Raw genomic sequence first — 23,860 nt, 5'->3', positions numbered from 1 at the left:
GAGCTGGGCCAGCAGGTAAAAGTCCTCACAGAACCATAAGCCACCTACTGTTATGGAAGTTTCTTACTTCTCTAGCAGTCCATCTCAACACCCACTTTACATTCAGTCAGGGAAGCCTGCCTTTCACACCCTAGCCAGGTCAACTACCTCTAGGATATACTCGCTAAACACAAGCTGGCATGTCTACTTGAGTTTCTTCTTGTCTCTTGAGAACATTCCAATTTTGGTTTTTTGGTTTTTGGTTGTTTTTTTGTTTTGTTTTGTTTTTTTAAACTCAGCCCAGCACCACAGAACCCAGAGTGCAGACAGAGGAGACATGCAGGCCTACCATTTAATCTCTTCAATCCCAGATTCACATACCCAGTTGAGGACTCAACATCTCATAAATAAAGTCCAAGCCATTAGCTAAACTCACCTCAAACAAGAGAAAAATCCTATTCCTCTTTCTCTAGCCCAACCTACTTCTAACCCAGTATCCCACAGCTCAATAAACTATACAATCTAGCTATTCATGTGAAGAGTGTGTGTGTGTGTGTGTGTGTGTGTGTGTGTGTGTGTGTGTGTGTCTGTGTGCACGCACACACACACACATAAGCCTATGTGCATGAAGGCCAAAGGTCACTCTTGGATGCTATTCCTCAGAATAACATCCAGCATATCCAGGGATCTTCCTATCTTTACTGCTCCAGTTCAGGGGTTACAAGGCTACGGGGGTTCTAAGACTGCACAACAAACCTATTACCAGCTGAATTAGCTCCCTAGTTCCACACCAAACACTTGTGATGGCACAGAGTCTACTGATACTAATACTTATCTGACTTGCACCTCAACCTGAACAATTCCTATCCAAACACAGCATGACTCCTGCTACTCTCTTGCTCTGGCCTCTTTCCTTCACAAGACTAAGACAATGTATAATGGACTTGCTGGTACCACAGTTTGCTCTTTCTCCACTTAGAAAATAAAATCCAAAATGGATGTGATAGCAAATTCCTGTAAAGCCCAGTATTTGGGATGGTAAGCAGAAGGACCAGGAGCTCGAGGCCATCAGGAAAATTGGCTCATCAATTAAGAGCACTGGCTGCTCTTGCAGAGGACCCAGGTTTGATCCCCAGCGTGCACATGACATATAACATGTGACTCCAGATCAAGGGGATCTGAAGCCTTCTTCTGGGCTCCAGGCACGTATGTGGTCTACACACATACATACATAGTCAAAACACCCATACAAATAAAGAGAGATGGCTCAACAGTTAAGAGAACTCGCTGCTTTTGCAGAAGATGTAGGTCTGGATCCCAGCATCCACATGATGAATCACAACTGTCCATAATTCCAGTTCCAAGGATCCGATGCCCTCTTCTGACCTCTGTGGTTACTAGGCATATGTGTGATACACATGTATGTATGCAAGCAAAAGATTCACATATATAAAATAAATCTTAAAAGTAAAGTAATAATAAAAGCTAAGCACATAAAAGAGAACGACGCCCAAATTCCCAAATATTGCCTATAAATGTTTGTTTTCATTTAAATGGACTTGGTTATATAAAATAAATAAAAAAAATAAAAATAAAAAATAAAAGGAATTAAAAGAATAAATAAAAGCCAGCAATGCCTCAATTTAAGGAACCGCCTAAATACATTTACACATTACATTCACTGTTAGTTATCTCCTTCCCAGAAAGTGCTACTCATCTTTTTTTTTTTTTTTTTTAATATCTTCTCTTTCTTTTTTCTCAAGACAAGGTCATATATAGCCCTGGCTGGCCTGGAACTCACTGTGTAGACTAGGCTGGCTTCAAACTCTCAGACACCTGCCTGCCTCTGCCTCCCAAGTTCTCGGATTAAAGGCATGCACCACCACCACCTGATCTTATCTTTTGATCTGAACTTGCTGAAAACTCGGTGCACACACGTCAGATATTCTTTCTGCCTCTCACAAATGAGAAAATGGGATCAAAACCAACCATGATCTATCAAGAGGCTGGCTTGAATGCTTGGGACAGAGTGTACTCCGCAAGCACAGGCCCTGGCTACAATCTATACAGCATGAAAACAAACAAACAAGCTCTGATATGGGGTCAGCAGCTCATTACCCCGGGGGAATAGGACATCCAGAAGTGGAGGTTAGAGGCTGACACATACCCTTTGCCAGGTCCCAGCTTAGGAGAGCCTACTCCCTCTTTCGTACGAGAAAGGATGTCTCTGACTCGTAGGGCAGCCAACGGGTCCTTCTCTTTCCCCTTGTCAGCCAGGGCTGTAGGACTGAGATTCAGTATAAGGAAGAGGCTATTCAGCAGACACCAGGCGCCCAACAGCTGGAAGTTCTGGAAGTGCTGGTGAGAAAAGACAAAATCAAACATCAGCGGGGAAATTCACTCCCAACAGAAGGTAACAGCAGCTCAGAGGCCTCTTACCTCACCACCAGCACGGCGGGAGCTGCTAATCGCCTGTCCGATCATGTCGTAGATCTCAAGCTGCCCAAGAACAAATGAACATACAGTCTCAGCAGGTCAGGTTGTTATCACAAATCTAAACCCTACTACCTGAGCCAGTTTACTGGAAGAAATGTAACTGTCATCAGGTCCACGGTAATCTACTGCCATCAGTTTCTGATCTCATTGGACACTGCCTGTCTCTCCCAGTGCATGACACCTTCCCTTGTACCCAGCCCTGCATCAGCCAGCTTCCCATCCCAACTAATTCTTTCTATGAACTTATTACAAAACCATGTTTGCTATATCCTACCTCGAATTACACCAACACCCAGTAAGCCCAAAACAGTTTAATGAGTAAATGTCAATCCTTCCCAAGGCTTACAGCTGCCATAAACTTACTGAGTTTTCCACAAGACCAATACAACACAGGAGGGGGAGCATCTATGGATGCCAAATACCTTGGCTGAATCCCGCTTAGAAACCCTGTCCAGAGAAGGAATGTGGAGACTGAAAGTGCCCTAAGCCTTTTTCTCTATCAAGAAAAGAAGCGGAACTATCCACACTCCCACATTTTAACAGTCAAGGCTTCCAAGTCACCAGACACTTGACTTACACATTTCTGAACAATTGTGGCCGCATCACTTTCATAGTCATCTTCTTTGGAGCTCGTGGATCCTGTCCTCACTTGCTGGGCGCTACCCACATGAAGAATGGCCATGCAGGTAGCTACACTCACACCTAGAAGAACAAGCAGAGTTTCCACAGTCTTGGCGAACTGCCTAAAACCCAAGATACAAAGATGGAACACCTCAACCACAAATAATTCCGTAATTTGGTTACTAAAAAAACTGCCAAGGGCAAGCGTAAATGCAGTCCTGCTATAATCCAGCAGCCAGACTCCTAGCTACTCACCCAAATGAGTGAAAAACCCACATCACACAGGAACCTGCACATAAACATTTAATGACGCTCTATTCATAACTGCCAGCAAATGAAAACAAGCAAAATGTCCTTCTAGATGAATAGACAAAGCTAGGCATGGCAGTACACAATTATAACCCTAACATTCAAGAATCTGAGGCAGGAAGACCAAAAGCTCAAGTCATGTCTGGGCTACAGAGTGAGTTTAAGGCCAGCATAGGCAACTTGGCTCAAAATAAAAAATAGAAAGGCTGATATTGCATATATAAACTCAGAAGTATAACACTTAAGCCTAGCTTGAGTGAGGCCCTAGGTTTAATTCCCAACATTCTCATTCTCTCTCTCTCTCTCTCTCTCTCTCTCTCTCTCTCTCTCTCTCTCTCTCTCACACACACACACACACACACACACACACACACACACACACACACATTCTCTCTTTCCCCTCCCCCTCCCTCCCTGTCTAAACTGAATGAGCTACAAAGACAGAAAAGCCATGGAGGAACCTTAATGGCTACTGCTAAGTAAAAGAAGCCAGTGTGAAAGGACTACTACATACTACATGATACTGATGACACAACCTTCTGAAAAGTTAATACTATAGGGACAGTAAGAAGTCCAATGATTAGTGAAGGGTGGAGAGGAATACAAGATAAAAGGAGCAGCAGAGAGGGTATCTGGGGCAGTGACTATTCTGTTTGCTATGATAACAGTTAAATGTGGTATTATACATTTGTGAAAAACCCAGAGCCACATCACACACAAGACGCAAACAGAGAGGGAAAGATAGCTCAGCAGGGAAAACACTGGCTATACAAGCACGAGAGCCTGAAGAAAGATTCCCCAACACCCAAGGAAAGCCTGGCACAGCAGTATGTGTCCATAACACCAGAGCTAGGGAGGATGGAGACAGGAAGACCCTGGGAGCTTACTAGCCAGCTAATTCATGCAAAAAAGGGAGCTCTGGGTTTACTGGGAGATCATGTCTCAAAAAATGTACAAGCTAGAGGAAGACACACTTGACTACAATAATCTCAAGCCCCTACTGACACAAGCTCAGATGAGCACACCCATGTGCACTCACAAGAACACACCCACACAAGCCCCCAACACACACATAGGACTATGGACAGGTTCACATGTGTGTTTGTTAGTGATAACAACTGGATCAAATATCAGTGGGGAACTATAAATGGCAAAAGAAGCATATGGAAACCTTATAGTACCTGCTCTTTTCAAACACCTTTAAAAGAAAATCTAAGGCCAAGTGTGGCAATGCACACCACTATTTCCAGCACTTGGGAGAAATACATACACATGCATAGCAAATGAGTAAATCTAATTTTTAAAAAGGTGGGGGACTGGAGAAATAGTTTAGTGGTTAAGAGCACTGGCTGCTCCTCCAGAGAACACAGATTCAATACTCAGCACCACTATGCTGCTCATAATCTCCTGTAACTCCAGTTGCAGGAATTACATGGCACCAGACATGCACATGGTTCACATACATATACATGCAGGGAAAATACTCATACATATAAATCTTTTTTTAAAGATAGTAGATAGCAACTGGGTAGTGGTGGGGCATACCTTTAATTCAAGCACTTGGGAGGCAGAGGCAGACAGATCTCTGTGAGTTCAAGGCCAGCCTGATCTAAAAATTGAGCTCAGGGACAGACAGGGCTGTTACACAGAGAAACCCTGTCTGGGAAAAACCAAACAATCAATCAATCAACAGATAGGTAGATAGAAAGCAATAAAGGAAGATACCCAACACCCACTGGCCTCTACATGTGCTCACAAACAGCAAGTACACAGGAACACCCACCCACCCACACACCCACACACCCACACACCCACACACACACACACACACACACTACCTGCTGTCAGGCCCCACTTCCAAGGCAACCTGATGAACAGGTAGGAAAGGGGATAAACAGATAGGAAAGTGGCTTCATGGAAACATGAATAACATCTTCATCTACACAGATGCCACCTGTCCCATGAAGCCATCCACAAATCCAATCTCATAGCAAGACTCAACCTCTCTTTGACCTGTGCCCAAATAGTCTTCACAATTTAGTGCCCATCATTCTGCTTCATGTTTCTCTACTTAGCCCTCTGTCCTCCATGATTCCTTGTGAGCATTGTTCCTCAAGAGCTGAGTTCCAGCTCTTAAACCCATTTTACAAAGCCAGGCATGAGTGGGACAAACTTGTAATCTCAGAACTGAGGAGGGCTTGCTGGCCAACCTATTTGGTGAGCTCCCAGTCAGTAAAAGACCTTGTCTCAAAAAAAGAAAGCAGATAGCTCCTGAAGAACAACACATCTGTACATGCACAGGCGCCCATACAAACCCATGTGCACATGTGCATACACACATGTTCACACAGACACACACACATCAAGGCCAGCAGTTAAATGGCAAGATCACTTCACACCTGTAACGATTTCCCTTGGCCTACATGTGATATTAGATGGTCTCATGGGTAAGGGAACCAAGGAAGGAGAGAGCTCTCAGGGTTCTAATGACTTCCTCAAATCAAATCCATGTTTGCCTGAAAAAAATTAAAAAGGACATAATTTCTCACCTGCATATAGACAGCTGAGGCTGAGGACTGTCACATCTTGCAGACGAGAAGGATTGAGGGGTTCCAACACAGGTAGAGAAAGGGTATCCAAGGCCATGGTTACATCAATCACCAGTGAGTGAAAACTAGAACACAACAGAGAAGATCAGCAAGGGCTCCTAAGACCACTTGCTTCTACAGTCTGATAAAGAAAACCACCACAGGTAAAGACTAGCCAGTTAGATCCCTTTTGATGAGAATGAAGTACGAAGTCAAGGAGCATCTTACCCATTACGAACAGCAGTGGCATCAGCTACTGTTGCAGGCATGATGAAGAAGGAATTGGCTACCACCGCATCCTGGAACCGATTGATATAGCGCAGGAAATACGGGAGGTTTAGGCACACTCGAAGTAGCTTCTCTGAACCACCTGTATTAACAAAAAAGGCACACACTGTCCAACAGGCCTGTCTGTAGAGCCCAGTTCTCCACAGAAAGTTCCACATGGAAGAAGCACAGGCAAGATGTTTTGGAGTTTTCCAACAGTAAACAGACTCCTACCAAGCTCTTGAAGGCTAGCCACATTCTGTGCGATGAACACATTCTTGGTCTTGACAGCAGAAGCCTGATCTGTAGATGGCTGCTCATCATTTTCTCCTTCCACCTGGAGATACACAGACCCTGTCAATGACCACTTGCCTGCTGCCAGGCACCCTACTGGGTACAAGGAAGCTCCATGGGCATGCTTTGACATTCTGCTACAAGTGGGAAACTCTCTACTGATCCAGGAGAAATGACAAGAGAAGTAGAGAAATAAACTGCATTTTACATCAAACAGAGTGAAGCCTTGTGAGGAAAACTGCACATGCTTCTGTGCCATCCACACTGAGAAAAGTTCAAGAGAATGACCCCCAAATGCTACAAACCATAAAAAGGAAGATGGGAGGCAGATTTGCTTCAATTTTGTACAATTTGTTTTGTATATCCTTCCACAAAATCCATGTCACTTAACAGTGGAAATATAGTCTAAGAAATGCTCACTGAATGACTCTGTCATTGTACGAGTGTCTGAGTAAACTTACACACACCAAGATGTCTACAAGGTCACTAGACAGTAAAGTTTTATGGATCGACCATCATGTGTATGTGCCATGTCCTGACCTAAATGATATACTGTATCTGTTTTGTTTTTTGAGACAGGGTTTCTCTGTGTAGTCTTGGCTATCCTAGCACTCGCTCTGTAGGCCAAGCTGGCCTTGAACTCATGGATAATCCTCCTGCCTTTGCCTCACAAGTGCTGACATTAAAGGTGTGAGCCATCACCACCCTTTTTTTTTTTTTTTTTCTTTTCCTGTATCTTTTAAGTAAAACATAAAACACAGTCCTTTCTCTGACCTATCATCTTAACACATTCCCTGAAAATGAAGTTATTTGGACAAAAGAACTCACCAGAGCCTGTGGACTAATAGGAGGAGATGGTACAGTTCTAGGGTTAAAAACTGAGGTCAGCTGGTTCAGAAAGTTCATCTGTACCTCCTTCTGCCTTAGCTCAGGGCTTACTGGTGAAGCCAGCTCTTTCTGGTCTTCCACTATAAAATTCAGAAACAAAAAAGGGGGTAAGGATGAGGAGAATGCCACCAGAAGACAATAATGGCCACAGAGGTGATCATGTAAGCAGGTGTGTAGGGCACACACCATCCGAAAGTGTCGTCACTGTCTGTGGAAGCTTGGCGGACTTCATCATTGCCGTAAAGGTGATAATTTCCGTTCTGTCTAGTCGGCTACAGCCAGTGCACAGGCCTTTGATCAGCAGAATCAAGTGTTTCTGAAGAAAAAAAAAAATATCCACATACATCTTTTAGAAGAGTCTATACTTTGGGAAGTCTAACTAGTATGGGGCCAGATTCAGGTTCATACAACTAACTGCCATGTGAAGGGCTGGGAATATAGCACAGGGCTGGAGCACCTGGCCCAGGGTTCAGTCCCTTGGGCCTCCAGAAAGGGGGGTAGAGAAAAAACATAACTTCAGTGAAAAATACACAGAGACCTCAAGAGCTAACCTTGCAAATCTGACTTATTCTCACAGAGTGTATGACTGTTACTTGTTTTCAACTTATGGCTGTGGTTAACTTTTACAAAAACAAGAGGCCTTAAAACAAACTTAGATTCCTTACAAGTCTCAATTATCCACAACACAGACTCTTAACGCCTCCATTCCTGCATGGCAACAATCAGCCATGGCCAGAGTTTGGTAGGGCCTGGTCCCTTTTTTGCAGGTCTGCCAACCTGTCAATCAGTACACCCTTCTCACTGCTACCTGCTTACACATACAGAAGCTTTTCATCCTTGGAAGAGTCTAGCCTGTCTATAGCCTGGCAAACTATACCCACTGCTGAAGGTCAATGGGATGGAGCTCTGGATATTCATTTCTGATCCTGTATTTGCAGCATAAAGACTGTGCTGGCAGGCTGCAACACAGTATGGCCCACAAACAACTAGATCTGGCCATCCTCAGAAAAGGTTTATCCACCTTGGCCTGATACCATCCACCCATCAGTTCCTATACTTACAGATGGTTTTAAAATAAGGGCCAGAAACAGACCCTCTGCTCTCTCACCTGGGACACAGCACATGCCTCATCCGGGTTCTCCAGACGAAGGAGAGAAAACTCAATGAGGACTTTACAGGCTGCCGCCACTGACTGAAGCTGGTTCCGGGGAACTGGAAAAGCAAAAATAGTCACTTAATTGCCAACAGCTCAGCCTCACACTCAACACAGCAGCAGAACAAGCACTGGGCTCACAGATTCCCAGCAGCCATCTCCCCAGATGACAAAAGCCAACTGCCCATACAGCAATTCATCTAGTGTTTACTAGATATTAAAATAACTGTAACAGGAAACACATTGCACTTCCTGCACTTCCAATGCATCAGCTCACCTGATCCTTAGGCCAATTAGGAAGGGAAACATCATCCCCTCCCATCATATCTTTAGGCTTATTTATTTTGATTTTTAGTGTTTTACCTATACACACGTGTATATGCACCACATGCAGCCCAGTGCCCATGGAGGTCAGAAGGGTGTCAAATTCCCTGGAACTGAACTTAGGTATGATTCTGAGTCACCACATGGATGCTGGGAACCAAGCCTGGATCCTCTGCAAGAGCAGCAATTGCTTTTAACTACTGAGCCATTTCTCTAGGCCCTCTTCTTTTGTTTTGAGATAGAGTCTCAATGGCCTCAAACTCACTATGTAGCCCAGATTGATCCTGAACTCCTGATCCACCAGCCTAACTTCCCAAATGGCAGGACTGAAGACATACACCACCACATCCTTCCTCCCTTTCATCTTTGTAACAGATGAGCAAACTGAAGCATATATACGTTAAATGACTTGCCTAGAATTACACAACTACAATCAAGTCCAGGAGGGTTGCCTCACAAGTTCATGCTGTTGGCCACCAAAGAATGACTTCTCCTTGTCACAGGTGCTAAATGACATTATACAAAGGCTGCAATTGCTTCAAGAAGCTGGCCAGAGCTCATAGTAAATAACACTAGACTGGAAGAGTTATTCAGAAGCAATTCTACAGGCTCCATTCAGTTTACTTGCTAAGCAAATTACTCAAGTAAACCATTACAATTCATCAGAACTGAAAAATACAAAAATTCTGAAATAATGTAAAATAGGACCTGGTCACTCTGAGGGTGGAAAAATTCAGAAAATGGGAAACAAAGGTCAAATCTCTTCACATATTAAAGAACACAAGTGATTCATACTTGCACCAAAACCAGTGAGGAGCAGAAACCTGTTTAAGGGGAGCTAATCCAGTCCCAACCTAGCAGTATCACCCTCAATAAATCAATCTGCCAGCAGGTACATGTATATGTGAGTTCAACAAAACACTTTGACACCAGACAAGTTCAAGGCCAACTTGAGCTGCTTGTTGAGGTCTATGCCATCCTGGGTCATTGAGTCCCAATGAATAAAGGAATGCATGCAGGAGGGGGCTCACAAGGCCCCAGTCACAGTTGAAGAACTATTAATAATGATAAGGGAGGTTTTATCTTGGAGTGTGGTCTCTGGCAGGTTGCCTATGCACACAGGTGTGAATGGATCCACACCTATGTGCATCCAGGCAGCACTAACTAACTGACAGTAAGGTATTAAAAGAGAACATGAAGTTGGGAGGGTGTGCTGGGGGGATTCAGGGACAGTTGGTTAAAGAGGGCAGTAAAAGACAGATATAAATAAAGTGTGTGTGTGGGTGGGTGGGTGGGTGGGTGGGTGTGGTTTTCAAAGAATAAGAAAATAGTGTACATAAAAAGAGGCTGGAGAGACAGCTTGGCAACAAACTTGGGTCTTTGCAGAGGACGAAAGCTTGATTCCTAGCACTAATAACAGGGAGCTCACAACTATCTGTAACTCCAGCTTCAGGGGCTCCAACACCCTCTTCCGACCTTCAAGAACACCTGTACTCATGGGCACATATCCACAGATAGGCAGACACACACTCATACACATAATTAAAAATGAAAATAAACATAAGAAAAGGGCAAGTAAAAGCACAGAATCACATAAATTAAAATGGAAACAACCAGAAAATAAAAATAAACAAAGTGCTTTTGAAGGAAAATGGGGTAGCTTCATGGCTATGAGGCAGGTGACAAAGTCCTGGCCCAGGCAAGGACGTTTCTGTGCTCCTTCCTGGGGTAGGATAGCTGTCCCCACTCACAGCTGAACAGCCTGAGAGTTGTTGAAACAAAACTCCATTAACAAATTGTTCGAGGAGAGAATAGCACATACCCCCCCACACACACCCATCACAAGGCATCACCGGGTAACAGGGCAGGTATACTCACTGAGGCTACAGACCGTGGTGATGTAGTGTGTGGACAGTGCAACAAAAGATGAGTAGAATGGCTCGTACTGCTTCTCATGGTGCAGGATTTCTGACTCACTAAAAGGAAGACATCACCAACAATCAGTACCCATCATGTGCACCACATCCCTCTACCAAGTTGCCTTATGCCACCCTTTTGGCAACCTAGTTGGAAGAAAGTAAAGGAAATGGCTATTCAATCCCATTCAACATGAGGGCTGGGCATGGTGCTGAGACACAGGGCCATGCACAAGGCCCTGGGTTCAACCCCAGCATCACAAAAGCAAACAACAGAAAGCTCAGAGACTAAAATTTAATTATCTTGCTTAAGAAATCAGACTTAGTAAGAAGCAGAGGCTAATAAAGAGAAAACATTTTCTTTTTCCTCTTTCTTGGTTTTTGTTTTGTTTTTTTTTTGTTTGTTTGTGGGGGGTTTTGTTGTTGTTGTTTTGTTTTGTTTTTTTTGAAACAGGGTTTCTCTGTATATACTCACTCTGTAGACCAGGCTGGCCTCACGAAGATCCACCTGCCTCTGCCTCCCAAGTGCTGGAATTAAAGGTGTCACCACTACCACGTGGTAAGAAATCATTTTCAAAATCAGAAGCTGTTTAAAGGGGGAGGGAGCTGGGTATGATAGTACCCATTTTTAATCCCAGAATCAAGAAATAGAGGCAAAAAGATCTCTGTGAGTTTGAGGCTACCCTAGTCTACATAGCAAGTTCTAGACCAGTCAGGTCTACATAGTGAGACCCTGTCTCAGAAATAAAGTTCCTTTTAAGGAAACTGGAGATGTGGCTCAGCAGAAGAATATGTGGAGGTCTTGTATTCCATCCCCAACACTCTCCACAAACACAAAACAGAAGGAAGGAAACACAACTGAAAATATAATGGAAGGCTGAAGCTATGACTCAGTAGCAGAACCCTTACCCTAGCATTAGAACACATACAGATATAGCCCAAAATACATTACCAATTTGTTCTATATTACTGATTAGAAAACACCTTAATTGTTGATGACTAAAAGTGGACAGACTAGGGCACTCACAATACTGGTAGCAGAAGCAGGTGAATGTAATTCATTCTCAAGACCAACTACAACAACAGAGCACAGCGACTTTGAAAAAAAAATCAACAGCTCACAGTAAGAAGTCCCCTAATGCCAGCACCTACTGCCTGAGCAACAGCCTCCAAGTCCAGGCCCCTTCATGGAGGCTAACACTAGATGGCAACAGAATAGCTAGTCCCTTTTCAAACCTCATCCCTGTCTTTATCTGAGGAATTGTCCTCTTTTGTGAAAATCTGGAGCCCAACTCACTCAAAAGGCTGGATACATTTAAGTAACTTTATCAAATAAGAAGCTAAGACACAAACCACGAACTAATGCAGGCAAAGAAAAGAACACAATGTATCTATTAGATGCAAAGAGCAGTGGGATGGTTAAATAGTTTCCTCAGTGAATTAATCCCAAGCAAGAAGTATCCACCCAGCAAAAGAAATGTAAACAGAGTTGATCCATTCACCAGCAGGCTTATCTGCTTGCCAAATGAATACAAGAGCCAAAATGCCATGTCTGTGTTTGGAAAGTGTCAATGTGAGTGATGAATCACTTCAAACGACACTCAGAAGTCTGGCACTGCAAGTGCTTTGCTGTCTGAGGATTAAATGAATGTGTATCAAAGATTAGACCCTTATTAGAAAAGCAGTCCTAGAGCACCTAGGATGCACCAGGGCCTTCCTGCCCATCAGGGCCACACTCCTCCATCTGTCGTGATATGTAAGGACGAGGAAACAGACACGTTAGCAAGCAACACTCACTCTTCCTCTCTAACCCTTCCATTCACCAACACACGTGAGAGCCCTTGTCTATCTTCTTGCTTCTTGAGTGTTTTCTTTCCTCAATAAAATGCAGTCGGCAGAGTCACTGCCCTTCCCTGTCTTATTTCAAAAATTCCGATCTGCTTGTCTCCACTCTTCAGCTGACAAGTTTACCAAGTCTTAAGAAGACAAACTACCCACCCAAAGGGGGAGCTTATTCTGCACTTTCATTCCCATTCTGGTAATAAAATAAAGTGGTTAACAAATAAGCACACATGCACATGTTGGAATAAGTAAACTTAATTAGTGCCTGGCTCAGTAAGAGGTGTGGAGTGAGAGTTGCTGGGTGGCTGTTTCTCCCGCCCTCTTTGGTGTTGCTGAGACAGAATCTAATGCAGTGGTTCTCAACCTTCCTAATGCTGTGACCCTCATGTTCCTCATGTTGTGATGACCCTCAGCCATAAAACTGTTTTTATTGCTACTTCATAATTGTAACTTTGCTACTGTTATGAATCGTAATGTCAATAGCTATGTCTTCTGATGATCTTAGGCGACCCCCATGAAAGGGTCCTTTGAAAACCCAAAGGGGTTCTGACCCATGGATTGAGAACAGTGGTCTCATGTAACCCTGGCTGTCATGGAACGCAATACACTGAGCTGAGAATGAATGGCCTTGAATATCTGAGACTCCTGCATTACACCTCCTAGGTACTAACATTACAGGAATATGCCAAGTATATGCTGCCAGCCATAAAAGATGTCTGGTTTGGTTGCTGCTGGGGATTGAACCCAGAACAATGTAAATTCCACTATGATAGATACATCAAACCCCCCCCCCCATCCCTTGCAAATATATAGCAACCTTATTCCAATAAGGTAACAAGTGTATCTTGGGGGAAAGATGGGTAGGTAAAGGAAAAATGGTACTATATTCAACTCCACTTATAATTTATGGTAGGCTAGCAAGACAGCCCAGTGGTTAAGGGTATTTGCTACAAAAAGCCTAGTAACCCGAGTTAAATTCCAGGAATCCACAAAAAGATTGTCCTCTAACTTCCATATGTATGTCAGAGCACAGGGGCCACATACACAATAATTTTTTAAATAAAAATAAAATAATATGCTAGGGTAACTAGGGATAAGGTGGGGAACAAGAGCTTCTAAAAGGCCGGAAAGAAGAGCAGTCATGATTCTCCTATCCCTTGCTTTTGGAGAAATGCCACCATGGAACAATATGTTGTCACCCATTCTCCCAGGAAATATATAAACACAAAGATCCCAGCAGATGCTAAAACCAGAGAAGAGGAGCAAAGGGCAGAAGGGTCAGTAGGAGGAAAAAATGAAGAAATCGAACACAGAAAAATGAGGCAACTTGAAGGCATGTCAGCTACTTTCTTTAAACACCCACTAACAAACTTTGCCATGTTCCCACTGTAACTAAACTGTTGGACAAAGCTAATGAGGGGTTTCTATCCTAGTCAGTGGAAAGAGAATAACAGAAGGCAGCCAAGTCAGAAAATCTAATTTAATGTTTATGTTTAAAAAAAAAAAGAAAGAAAGAAAGAAAGAAAGAAATAGCACCTGGAAATATGTAGATTATTTTAGAAAGAATGGGGGGTCTAAGGGTTCACCTCCCCCCCACACACTGTAATTCCCCCACACACACTGTAAATCTATTTCATAGACAGTGGAAGTCCAACCTACTACCCTTTATCAACTCCAACTCCTAAATATGAAATCCATCATGTTATTTCTTTCATGTTCCTTGGGAACACACACACACACACACACACACACACACACACACCCATGCACACACAGGCAGATACACATACATTTAACCCAAGAACTGTGAGTTTTCTGGCAATTTTCTCCCATGCTCTTGACTGACCGACCAGTGGCCACAGTGGCACTAAGACAACAGAACTGATCTCTAAGCACACTACCTTTCGGTGATGGGTTCCCGCCAACTGTGGCTCAGCTGTCAACCACGGCACTCTAGCATGTAAGGGAAAAAGACAACAAACAGTGCAGCACACTCTCTCTTCAAGACTTGCAGGAAGGATCTGCACTAACCTGGTAGAGTGTCTAACAGCCTCCCTGTCCCTGGCAGCAGCTCTGCTCTAAATTCCAAAAAATACCTGGGCAACACAATTTTTCAAAGATGCTTATCATGAAAGAAGCCAGAGACACTCAAGAAGGCTGGGGGGGGGGGGGCGGCAGTTCTTTAAATCGGTGCAGACTCAATGCCAGCTATGCTCCCAACCACGTCTGGCAGAGTTCTGAAAGGAATTCTCTTGGCCATGTAACAACACAGAGGGCTGCACTAAACACTTAAAAGGTTTTCAGTCTGAACTAAAAAGACCTGCGGGCTATGGACAATAGAAGCTACCTGAACTCAACTAAATAAACTAAGACATCATTTTCTTACAAAGAACTAATGACACTTTTGAGGGTACACATTACAGTTCATCTACACTAATCTACTGCCCTTTGTTTCATAGGTGTTCTTAACATCAATCAATCTTATCACACAGTTAAGACCAGATCCTAAGGATTTTCAATGTATTCTATCCTCAAAAGGTCAAGTACAATTATAAAGCTTGACTTGAGACAAGGGGTAAAATGGAGAAATTGAGAGGAATCTCTCAGGGCCAGTGTCAGACCTAGAAGCTTCACAAGAGGCATTCAAAGAGGGAACGACTGCCAGACCGAGAATAAGGACTACAGTGATGACGCCAGCACACAGAAAAAGGTTGCAAAGAACAGCACATTGCCACAGAAAACAGGAGGCCCCTGGAGGCAGGGGAGAAAAGGAGGGCGGCTGCAAGTGCACAGAAGACAAACAGCAGCCCCACAAGCACAACAGCAGCCTAGTAGCAGCCTGGGCCCTGAACTTACAAAAGCCAGAAACAATGCCCACCCCAGCAGAAACCCAGGCTGAAGTATGACACTATACTGAGTGGCCTAAGGCCATATACAACAAATGTTTCCACATAAGTCCCCTACTGCATTTTTCTGGAAAGGAACTGGTAACAGGTATAATTAATGCACTCTAAGGCAGGGGCAGCAAACTCAGGCCCACAGGCTACACCCCGATAGTTGCCCATGGGTAAATGGATTTATTATCTTTTAATGTCTAAATCTTCTGCAATGTGTGCGTTCAAGGTCTGTAAGAAGTTAAACATACCACTTGGGTTAAAACTGGATAATACCACACATGACTACCTTCATCTAAGATGACAGAAGTGAGCTGCCCACACAGCCTGCAGTTACTACCTGACTCTTTAGAGAAAGGCTACACTCAACATAATATTTTACAGTAAGGAACTTATGAACCAGAGGTTTACTCTTCTTGTATGATCAAATTTTTCCCAAGAAGACACAGAAAGGATTTCAAACTAAGCTATAAAAACCAGATTATGGAGTTCAAAACTTCTGACTTCCAAAAAACACAGTATTACTAAACACACATACTTTTCCTAAAACCATAGCGATTCTTCTCATGTCTACAAATACAGACAGTTCCTGGTTCTCTCTCTCAGGTGATAAAGAATGTGGAGGGGTGAGTAGCACTTAGTAAAATTCGAATCTAGGTCTATGTATGGATTCAACAGGTTACAAAGGGTTGCTCTAAGCTTAAAAAGCAAGAGCCAAGAATATGGGGTGTACACAAATGACATTATAACCTCAGTTCATATCCATAAATACAAAAGAAAATGTTCTAAAGGGAAGTGAACATTGTGGATTGTAAGCAGTAAGTATGATTCAGGAAAAAAATACCAGTACTTTAAACATTTAAGACAGTAAAATAGCAGCCTGTGTGGTTGGCTGGACATGGGAAGTGTCCAGCATCCAAAGCTGAAAACCTGACTTTAATCCCTTGGAAACCAAGATGAAAGGAGAGAATCAACTCCTAAAACTTGTCCTCTGACCCTCCAGTAGCTTGCTCTCTCTCTCCCTCTCTCCCTCATGAGAGGGAGAGGGAGAAGGAGAGGGAGAGAGAGATAAAAACAATTAAAGGAAGAATAGGAGTAGAGAGATGGCCTAGTGGTTAAAAACACTTCCTGCTCTTCCAGGACCCAAGTTCAGATCCCAGCACTCATAACTGCCGGTAACTCCAGGGGATCTGAAGCTCTCTTACTGCCTCCACTGGCATCCACATACACGTGAATTCAAAACAAGAAAAAGACAGTTAAAGAGGCTACATAATTTTAAAGTAATACTTTTTGGTACTTATTTACAAATTCGGAACATTATTGAACATAATTAAGCAGGAAAATATACCTGTTAAATCTTAAGTAACCAGACCCAAACACTGTTTTATTATAAATTGTTAAAGAGCCTTCATCAAAAACATCACTGTTAAAGACAATTACTCTGATAATGTGTCGGACCACGAGCCTCCCTTGAGTAACACACAGAGATTGCTAACTTTCAAAATAACATTTAGATATACTCTGTTTACCAACAAGCGAAAATGACAAACTTAGCAATTCCAGGAAGTTACTGTGCCAGGTTTGGTTAGGGAAACGAAAGGGAGAAAACAGGCTTTAAAAGCCTGAGTCTCCGATTAAACTCAAAGACTGCTGAGCCCAGTAGTCAAGGAAAGACAGAGACACTAAGATCGCCACCTTCCCATGAAGAAATACGACTCCTGCAACCTGACAATATGTACAAAAAGGTAAGAGCACATAACAGCAAGCCAAAGAATAGTCCCCAAAGTAAGAGACTGAAAGCATTTATTGAGAAAGAGAAGGAAGGACTCGGCTCTCGGACACACGCAGTTACATTACAGTGCAAAGTATGAGAGATGCAAAGTAAAACCAAAGTATTCAGTGGTAAGTAGTGGCTTCAGTCACAGAAACAGCACGTGCCCCAGTGATCACAGCACCAAAGAAAGACCGTTATTAAACTATGTGGTAGATCTCCAAAGTAAATCTCGGGCTGCGCTGGCAGGGAGAAATGCAAACTCATCCAAGCCCTGACCTTAACGCAGAGGGGCAGCCCGGGAAACACCCGCCAAGGAGCACCTTGTATCTCAAAACCCAGTTCTCAAATGCTGGAGGCCACGCCCTCCAGCAAGGGCAGCCATAAAAGTTTTGCTCTGAAGGGGAAATCGAGTCAGAGATGGTTTACGCCAGCCGAGGGAGAAAACCAGGGGAGCTCTAGTCCCCAGCGCCCGGGAGCGCCCGAAACAGTGCGTGGGGTGGATTCCCGGCGGGAGGCTGCGGGGCAGCGGGGACTCAAGACCCCGCAGGTCCTCTCTCCCCTCCCCCCTGCGCCGCCCGCAGGAGCCGCCGCCCGGTACCTCTCGATGACTGAGGCCACCAGCTGCGGCAACTCCTTCATCTCAAAGGCGGAGTAGGACGCGGACAGTAGGGGCCGCACCGCCACCTCCCAGCCCGGGGTCGTGTCCTGCCCGGTCGCCGGGGCTCCGGGCGCTGGAGCCGCTGCCGCCGCCTCGTCGCCGCCGCTCGTCGCCATCTTCCGTCGTACTACTGCGGCTCCCTCCGGGGGCTTGCCACCGGCCCAGCGCCGCCTCCCGGGAGGGGGCGGAAGTGACGCAATCGTGCGCGTCAGACGGCGCGCCGCGGGTCGCTCAACAAAAACGTAAGGCGCTGTGCGGCCTCTGACTTCTCAGGGCAGGACCCGAGGCAGTGCGCCTGCGCAGCATTGAGCGCCTCAGGGGACAGCCGAAAGCGATGCTCTAGACGAGCGAGCACCACTGCGCATGCTCGCAGGGGGACACTAACTACTGCGCGTGCGCGGGCCATGCTCTAAGCGGAAATAAGGTTTCTAGCTTGAGGAAAATGTGAGTTTTGCGACTTGGGTTCAGGAGAGAGAGATGTACGGGACTGCGGGATGGCGCCGTCCCGGGAATGTCAGGGACGAGGAGGCCAAATCGTGCTCGCCGTTAGCCGCTTCTTCTGCCCAGTGTACCACACGAGCAGCCGTTCTACCGCTTCCCAGTTCGCAAAGCTGTCTCCGCACTCCACCTCATGGCAATGGTTTTCTTCACGAGTTCTTGCTGTCACTTCTTTGTATATTTGGGATCGCTTCAGTAATAATCATGAGAGGGGGTTGTTAGTTTTTTGAAACGTAGTATCAACCGCCTTCCCTCAGGTTCCAGAGGGCTGGCTTTATCGTCAGGAGCCGTCGCGACCGTCTTTCCGGGGCTCCCTATTTAGTACAGGTTGGCCTCGACTTGAGCAATCCTTCAGTCTCCATCTCCAGTGGAAATACATGTGTGGGTGAGGTTTGGGGGGTTTTGGTTGGTTGATTGGTTTTGGTTTTTCCAAACAGGGTTTGTAGGGGTTATTTAATTAGGGAGTTCCACTGTAGCCCAGGGCTGTTCAGCCTCTCAAATACTGAGAGTTTATAGGTTGCTACACCACATCCAGCCATCGGCAGTAATAGCAAGTCAAATATTTTTGACTTTTAGGTTACAAAAAGGTAACACGGAATAAACGTCTTCCTTTTCAAATACACACATTTCCGTAGTGGAGGTTTGTTCTTGTATTCTCTCAAAGACTTGAGATAACATGTGTTCTAAATTTAGATTGAGGGGCTGAAGACATGGCTTAGCATAGAGTGCCATTCTCAGCACCTAGGTCTAGCTGCTGGCTAATTCCAGTTCCAGGGGATCTGATGCCCTCTCCTGGACTCTATAGGAACCTGCATTCCCATGTGCACATACCCCTCACACATATATGCACATAAATTAAAAGTCAGTCTTTTTTAAATGCTTCGTAGTGGTAGCACTTGATTACCACAAATCCAAAACCAGTCTGGTCTACATAGCAAATTACAAGCCATTTTTCTGTCTCAAAAAAAAAAAAAAATACATTTAGATAACAAACATTGGAAAACAGTTTAGATGAAGCACAAGTTTCATCAATATTCTGACCTAAAAAAAAAAAAAAAACAAGATAAAACTACGGAATAGTAATACATTAAGAAATAAAAATGAAAATGAAGGACTTTTAACCCTGAGAGGCTGGGGAATGATCTGTGAACTTCAAATTGTAGGGGCTAGAGAGATGGCTCAGCAATTAAGAGTACAGATCCCAAGTTCAATTCCCAACACCTCTAGTCACCAGTAACTCTAGCTCCAGGGAATCTAACATTCTCTCTGGCATTCCCTCTGAATCTAGAGTTACTAGTGGGGCACACACATACACATAAATAAAAACAATTTTTTGGTAGTTTTTTGTGACAGGGCTTCACTCTGTAGCCCCAGTTGTCCTGGAACTTACTTTGTAGATCAGGCTGGCCTCAAACTCAGAGATCCACTCAGAGAATGCTGGGATTAAAAGTATGAGACACCACTGCCAGGCAATAAACACAAATTTTAAGGGGGTTGGAGAAGTGGCTCTTACAGAGGCCCCAGGTTCAGTTCTGAGCACCCACACCATTTGTAAGTACAATTCCAAGGGATCTGGTGCCTTCTGATCTCTGAGGGCATTGGTCATGCAACAGGTATACACACACACACAAATAAAACACTCATGCACATAAAGTAAGTCCTTTAAAATTTTTCAATGAAATTTAAAAGCTGGGCAGTAGTGGCACATGCCTTTAGTCCAAGCACTAAGGAGGCAGATTTCTAAGTTCAAGGAACAAAGTAGGTTCCAAGACAGCCAAGGCTGCAAAAAGTAAAACTAAGTAAATGATCAGTGGTACTTTGGTCTGTCATAGGCTCCCTAACTGGGGTGTGAGGATTATGTGTGTAATGTCTCCTCAGGAAAAGTTTTGCCACACGACACACTCTTGTCTCCACCTCCTCACCAGTAATTCATCTCCTCGTGAACACATTCCCCATTCAAAACCAAACAGGAAACAGTACAGAATCACCCCTTTTTAAGTGAAACTCTAAAGGGCTAATAAATCACATTGATGAAGAAAGGGAAAGGGCTCATGGGATACTCACAAAAAGGAAAAGAAACTAAACGGATCAGAGAACTGAGAGAAGAAATAAATCTCAATAAAATCTCAAAAGCTAGGTGGAAACTGCTTTCTGCCTGAGGAAGGTTGGCACATGCTCTTGTATTGCTTGTCCTGAGATAAGCAGCCATGTTGGAAGAACACAGAAGCATCCCCTGGGTGACCAGCTGCCCCTCCTTGTCTAGGATACTTCCGGTATCAGTGAGCATTCCACTTCGTAGGGCACCTTCAAGTCACAGCAAGCATCAACTTGACACCAGTGTGAGGACCATCTGTAGCCCACCCAGCCTTCAGACACCTGAGGGTGACCAATTTTTTAGTTGTAGTGTCTTAAGTTTGAGTCAGTTGACACCTCATCTACAGAAATTACATGAGCTAATCAAGGGTGGTGGTTGTTAAAAAAAAAAAAAAATTAAGGGGAAGGAATTAAAGAGATGGTTCAGGGGTTAAAAGTACAGAATGCACTTGTGAAAGACCTAGGTTCAGTTCCCAGAAACGACATGACAGTGCACAACTGTCTTTGGCTCCAGCTTAAGGGGTCTGGTGCCCTCGCCTGGGTCTTTGGGCACCAAGAATGTACATGGCACACACACATGCACATAGGCAAAACATACATACACATAAAAGTAAGGACAAGCACAGTGGCACATACATTTAATTTCACCACTCAGAAGGCAGAGGCAGGCCCAGCTTTGTGAGTTCAAGTCCAGCCTGATCTGATCTATACAGAGTTCAGGACTATATAGACACTGTATCAAAAACAAAACAAAAATGAAAGACAGGATCTCTGAATTTGAGGCAAGCCTGGTTTACAGAGTGAGTTCTAGGACAGCTACACAGAGAAATCTTGTCATCCCACCCCCAAAAAAAATCGAGGCGATGGTGAAGCACACCTTCAATCCCAGCACTCAGGAGGCAGAGGCAGGTGGATGTCTGTGAGTTGGAGGCCTGTCTGGTCTACAGAGTTCCAGGAAAGCCAGGGCTAAGAAACCCTGTCTCAAATAAAATATAATAAATAAATAAATAAATAAATAAATCGCTCAGGCCTTAGCTATTTTAGTCACCTGTTTTGAGCAACTCTGGTAAAATGGTAAAGATTAAAGGGTGAACTATGGTTATATTTTGTTTATGATCTAACAAATAAAGCTTACCTGAAGATCGGAGTACGAGCAAGCCACACTAGTTAGCCATAGAGGCCAGGCATTAGTGACACACACCTTTAAACCCAGTACTCAGGAAACAGACAGACAGATCTCTGTGAGTTCAAGGGCACCCTGGGCTACACAAAATTGATCTAATCTAAAAGAGAAACAGAGCCAAGCAGTGGTGGTTCACATCTTTAATCCCAGTACTTGGAAGTCATACACCTTTAATCCCAGCACTAGGGAGAATGAGACAGGAAGGGACATGGCTGGGAAGAGAGAATATAAGGCAGGAGACATGAGCTGACTGCAGTCTGAGCAGTCTGAGGACAAGATCACTCCTTTGGTCTGAGCAATGGTAGACGTAAGAACTCTAGTGGTTGACACCTCTGCTTCTCTGATCCTTCAACTTTCATGCCCTGATAGCTGACTCCAAGTTTTTATTAAGACCAAAGAGAATTTGTGCTATAGTAAACTACAGTGATCTCTCCCCCCCCCCCCCTTCTCTCCCTCTCTCCCTCTCAGTTTTTTGAGACAGGATTTGTCTGTGTAACAGCCCTGACTGCCCTGGAACTCACTATGTAGATGAGGCTAGCCTCAAACTCACAGAGATCAGCCTGCCTCTGCCTCCTGGATTAAAGGCATGCGCCACCACCACCCAGTGAACTATAGGGAATCCTATGAAGAGTGGGTCACTTCCTGAACATTAAGTAGGGAAAAACAAGAATCTTGTAGACTAACTATACTATGGAAACACAGCAGGTAGTATATGGAGCTGGACATGAGGCTCAGCCATTAAAGAGTACTGGCTGCTTTTCCAGAGGACTTCATTCAGTTCCCAAGCCCCCCCATGGTGGCTCAAAATCATCCATAAGTCCAGTTCCAAGGGATCCACCCAGCAACCTTTTCTGACCTCCATAGGCACCAGCCACACACACAGTGAATTCACACAGATGCAGGAAAAACACTAATAAAAATAAATCCTAAAACAAAAAACAAGACAAAACAAAACATGGCAATGTGATGAGAGCTGATGATGTACGTAGCCATCTTACACAGAATTCAAGCCAGTCTCATCTCAAAACTAAGGCAGGCTGGGTATAGTGGTATATGCCTTTAATCCAGACAATAATCCCACCATAGTTGCATAGTGAGACCTTGTCACAAAACAAAAACTAAAACAGAAAAATGTAATGGATACCACTGTCTTCTCCCAGGTAAGCTTTTTACACAGCCACCAAGGACAGGGCCTCTCACTGGAAGTGTCAGAAAGCTCACCCCTTACTAACACCAGCTAGACAATTTACCAGTAGAAGAAACTAGTTACTACCCACAGGGGAGTTGGCATGTTGCCTTGGGGTCACAGAGGCTGGGAAAGGATAGTGGATCTCTTGGAAGTGGAGTTACAGGCACTTGTGAGGCATCCAGTGAAGGTACTGGGGCTTTTAAACACTGCCATCTCTCAACACACACCCCTCCTTAAAAAAAGACATGGTCTCATATAGCCCAGGCTGATATACAGCCAAGGATGACCAAGTACACTATTACAGTGTGCCTCCACATCTGAATTTGTTTTCTGGTTTGGGGTTGGTTTGTTTTTTTATTTTAATGCAGAAAGGAGCCTCAAAGTGAACTCTAAAGACACAACAGAGCTGAGGCCAGAGCTACTCACTGATCATTGCTTTATTCCAGGGAGCATTGTCAACTGCATTGCCTTCCCTTCCTTCCTCACAAAAGAACAATCAGTCCCCAAGTTCACAAGCAAGATAAAACTTAGGATTCTTTCATGTGTAGCACACAGAAGCCCAGACAGGAGTATACACACACATCCCACACAGGAGCCCAGACAGGAGTACACACACACACACACACACACACACACACACACACAGGAGCCGACACAGGAGTACACACATCCCACACAGAAACCCAGACAGCCAGTAGTGCACACACATCCTACAGAAAAGCTCAGCCCTGATATACATAGCTAGTTCCAGGCCAGCCAGGGCTATATAATAAGACCATGTCTCAAAAACATAAAGTAAGTAAATAGGTTACAATGTGCTGGGTCTGGAACTCCGTAGTAGAAGTAGAGGGTGTGCTAACATATGTGAAGCCCTGGGTTTGAGTCCCAGCATG

At 44.3% G+C, this 23,860-nt stretch overlaps 2 protein-coding genes across 2 annotated transcripts in view; one reads left to right on the top strand and one right to left on the bottom strand.

Annotated features, from left to right (window-relative positions):
- The window catches only part of Ubr4 (ubiquitin protein ligase E3 component n-recognin 4), a 112,382-nt gene extending 94,196 nt beyond the window's left edge, over positions 1 to 18,186 (bottom strand). The window contains exons 1-11 of the mRNA XM_051173471.1: positions 17,944 to 18,186; positions 10,798 to 10,895; positions 8,551 to 8,654; positions 7,629 to 7,758; positions 7,383 to 7,522; positions 6,495 to 6,597; positions 6,222 to 6,363; positions 5,955 to 6,079; positions 3,053 to 3,177; positions 2,419 to 2,478; positions 2,147 to 2,337 (exon numbers count right to left, since the gene is read on the bottom strand). Coding sequence (XP_051029428.1) covers positions 2,147 to 2,337; positions 2,419 to 2,478; positions 3,053 to 3,177; positions 5,955 to 6,079; positions 6,222 to 6,363; positions 6,495 to 6,597; positions 7,383 to 7,522; positions 7,629 to 7,758; positions 8,551 to 8,654; positions 10,798 to 10,895; positions 17,944 to 18,119 — 1,394 coding nt within the window. The 5' untranslated portion in view covers positions 18,120 to 18,186. The remainder of the gene's footprint in view (positions 1 to 2,146; positions 2,338 to 2,418; positions 2,479 to 3,052; positions 3,178 to 5,954; positions 6,080 to 6,221; positions 6,364 to 6,494; positions 6,598 to 7,382; positions 7,523 to 7,628; positions 7,759 to 8,550; positions 8,655 to 10,797; positions 10,896 to 17,943) is intronic.
- Mrto4 (MRT4 homolog, ribosome maturation factor) overlaps positions 1 to 23,860 on the top strand; it is a 1,102,334-nt gene that overhangs the window by 1,049,033 nt on the left and 29,441 nt on the right. The gene's annotated exons all lie outside the window — the stretch shown is intronic.

This window comes from Phodopus roborovskii, unplaced genomic scaffold (assembly GCF_943737965.1).
Source record: "Phodopus roborovskii unplaced genomic scaffold, PHOROB, whole genome shotgun sequence".
Lineage (NCBI taxonomy): Eukaryota > Metazoa > Chordata > Mammalia > Rodentia > Cricetidae > Phodopus > Phodopus roborovskii.
This window is presented reverse-complemented; position numbering and strand designations above follow the sequence as displayed.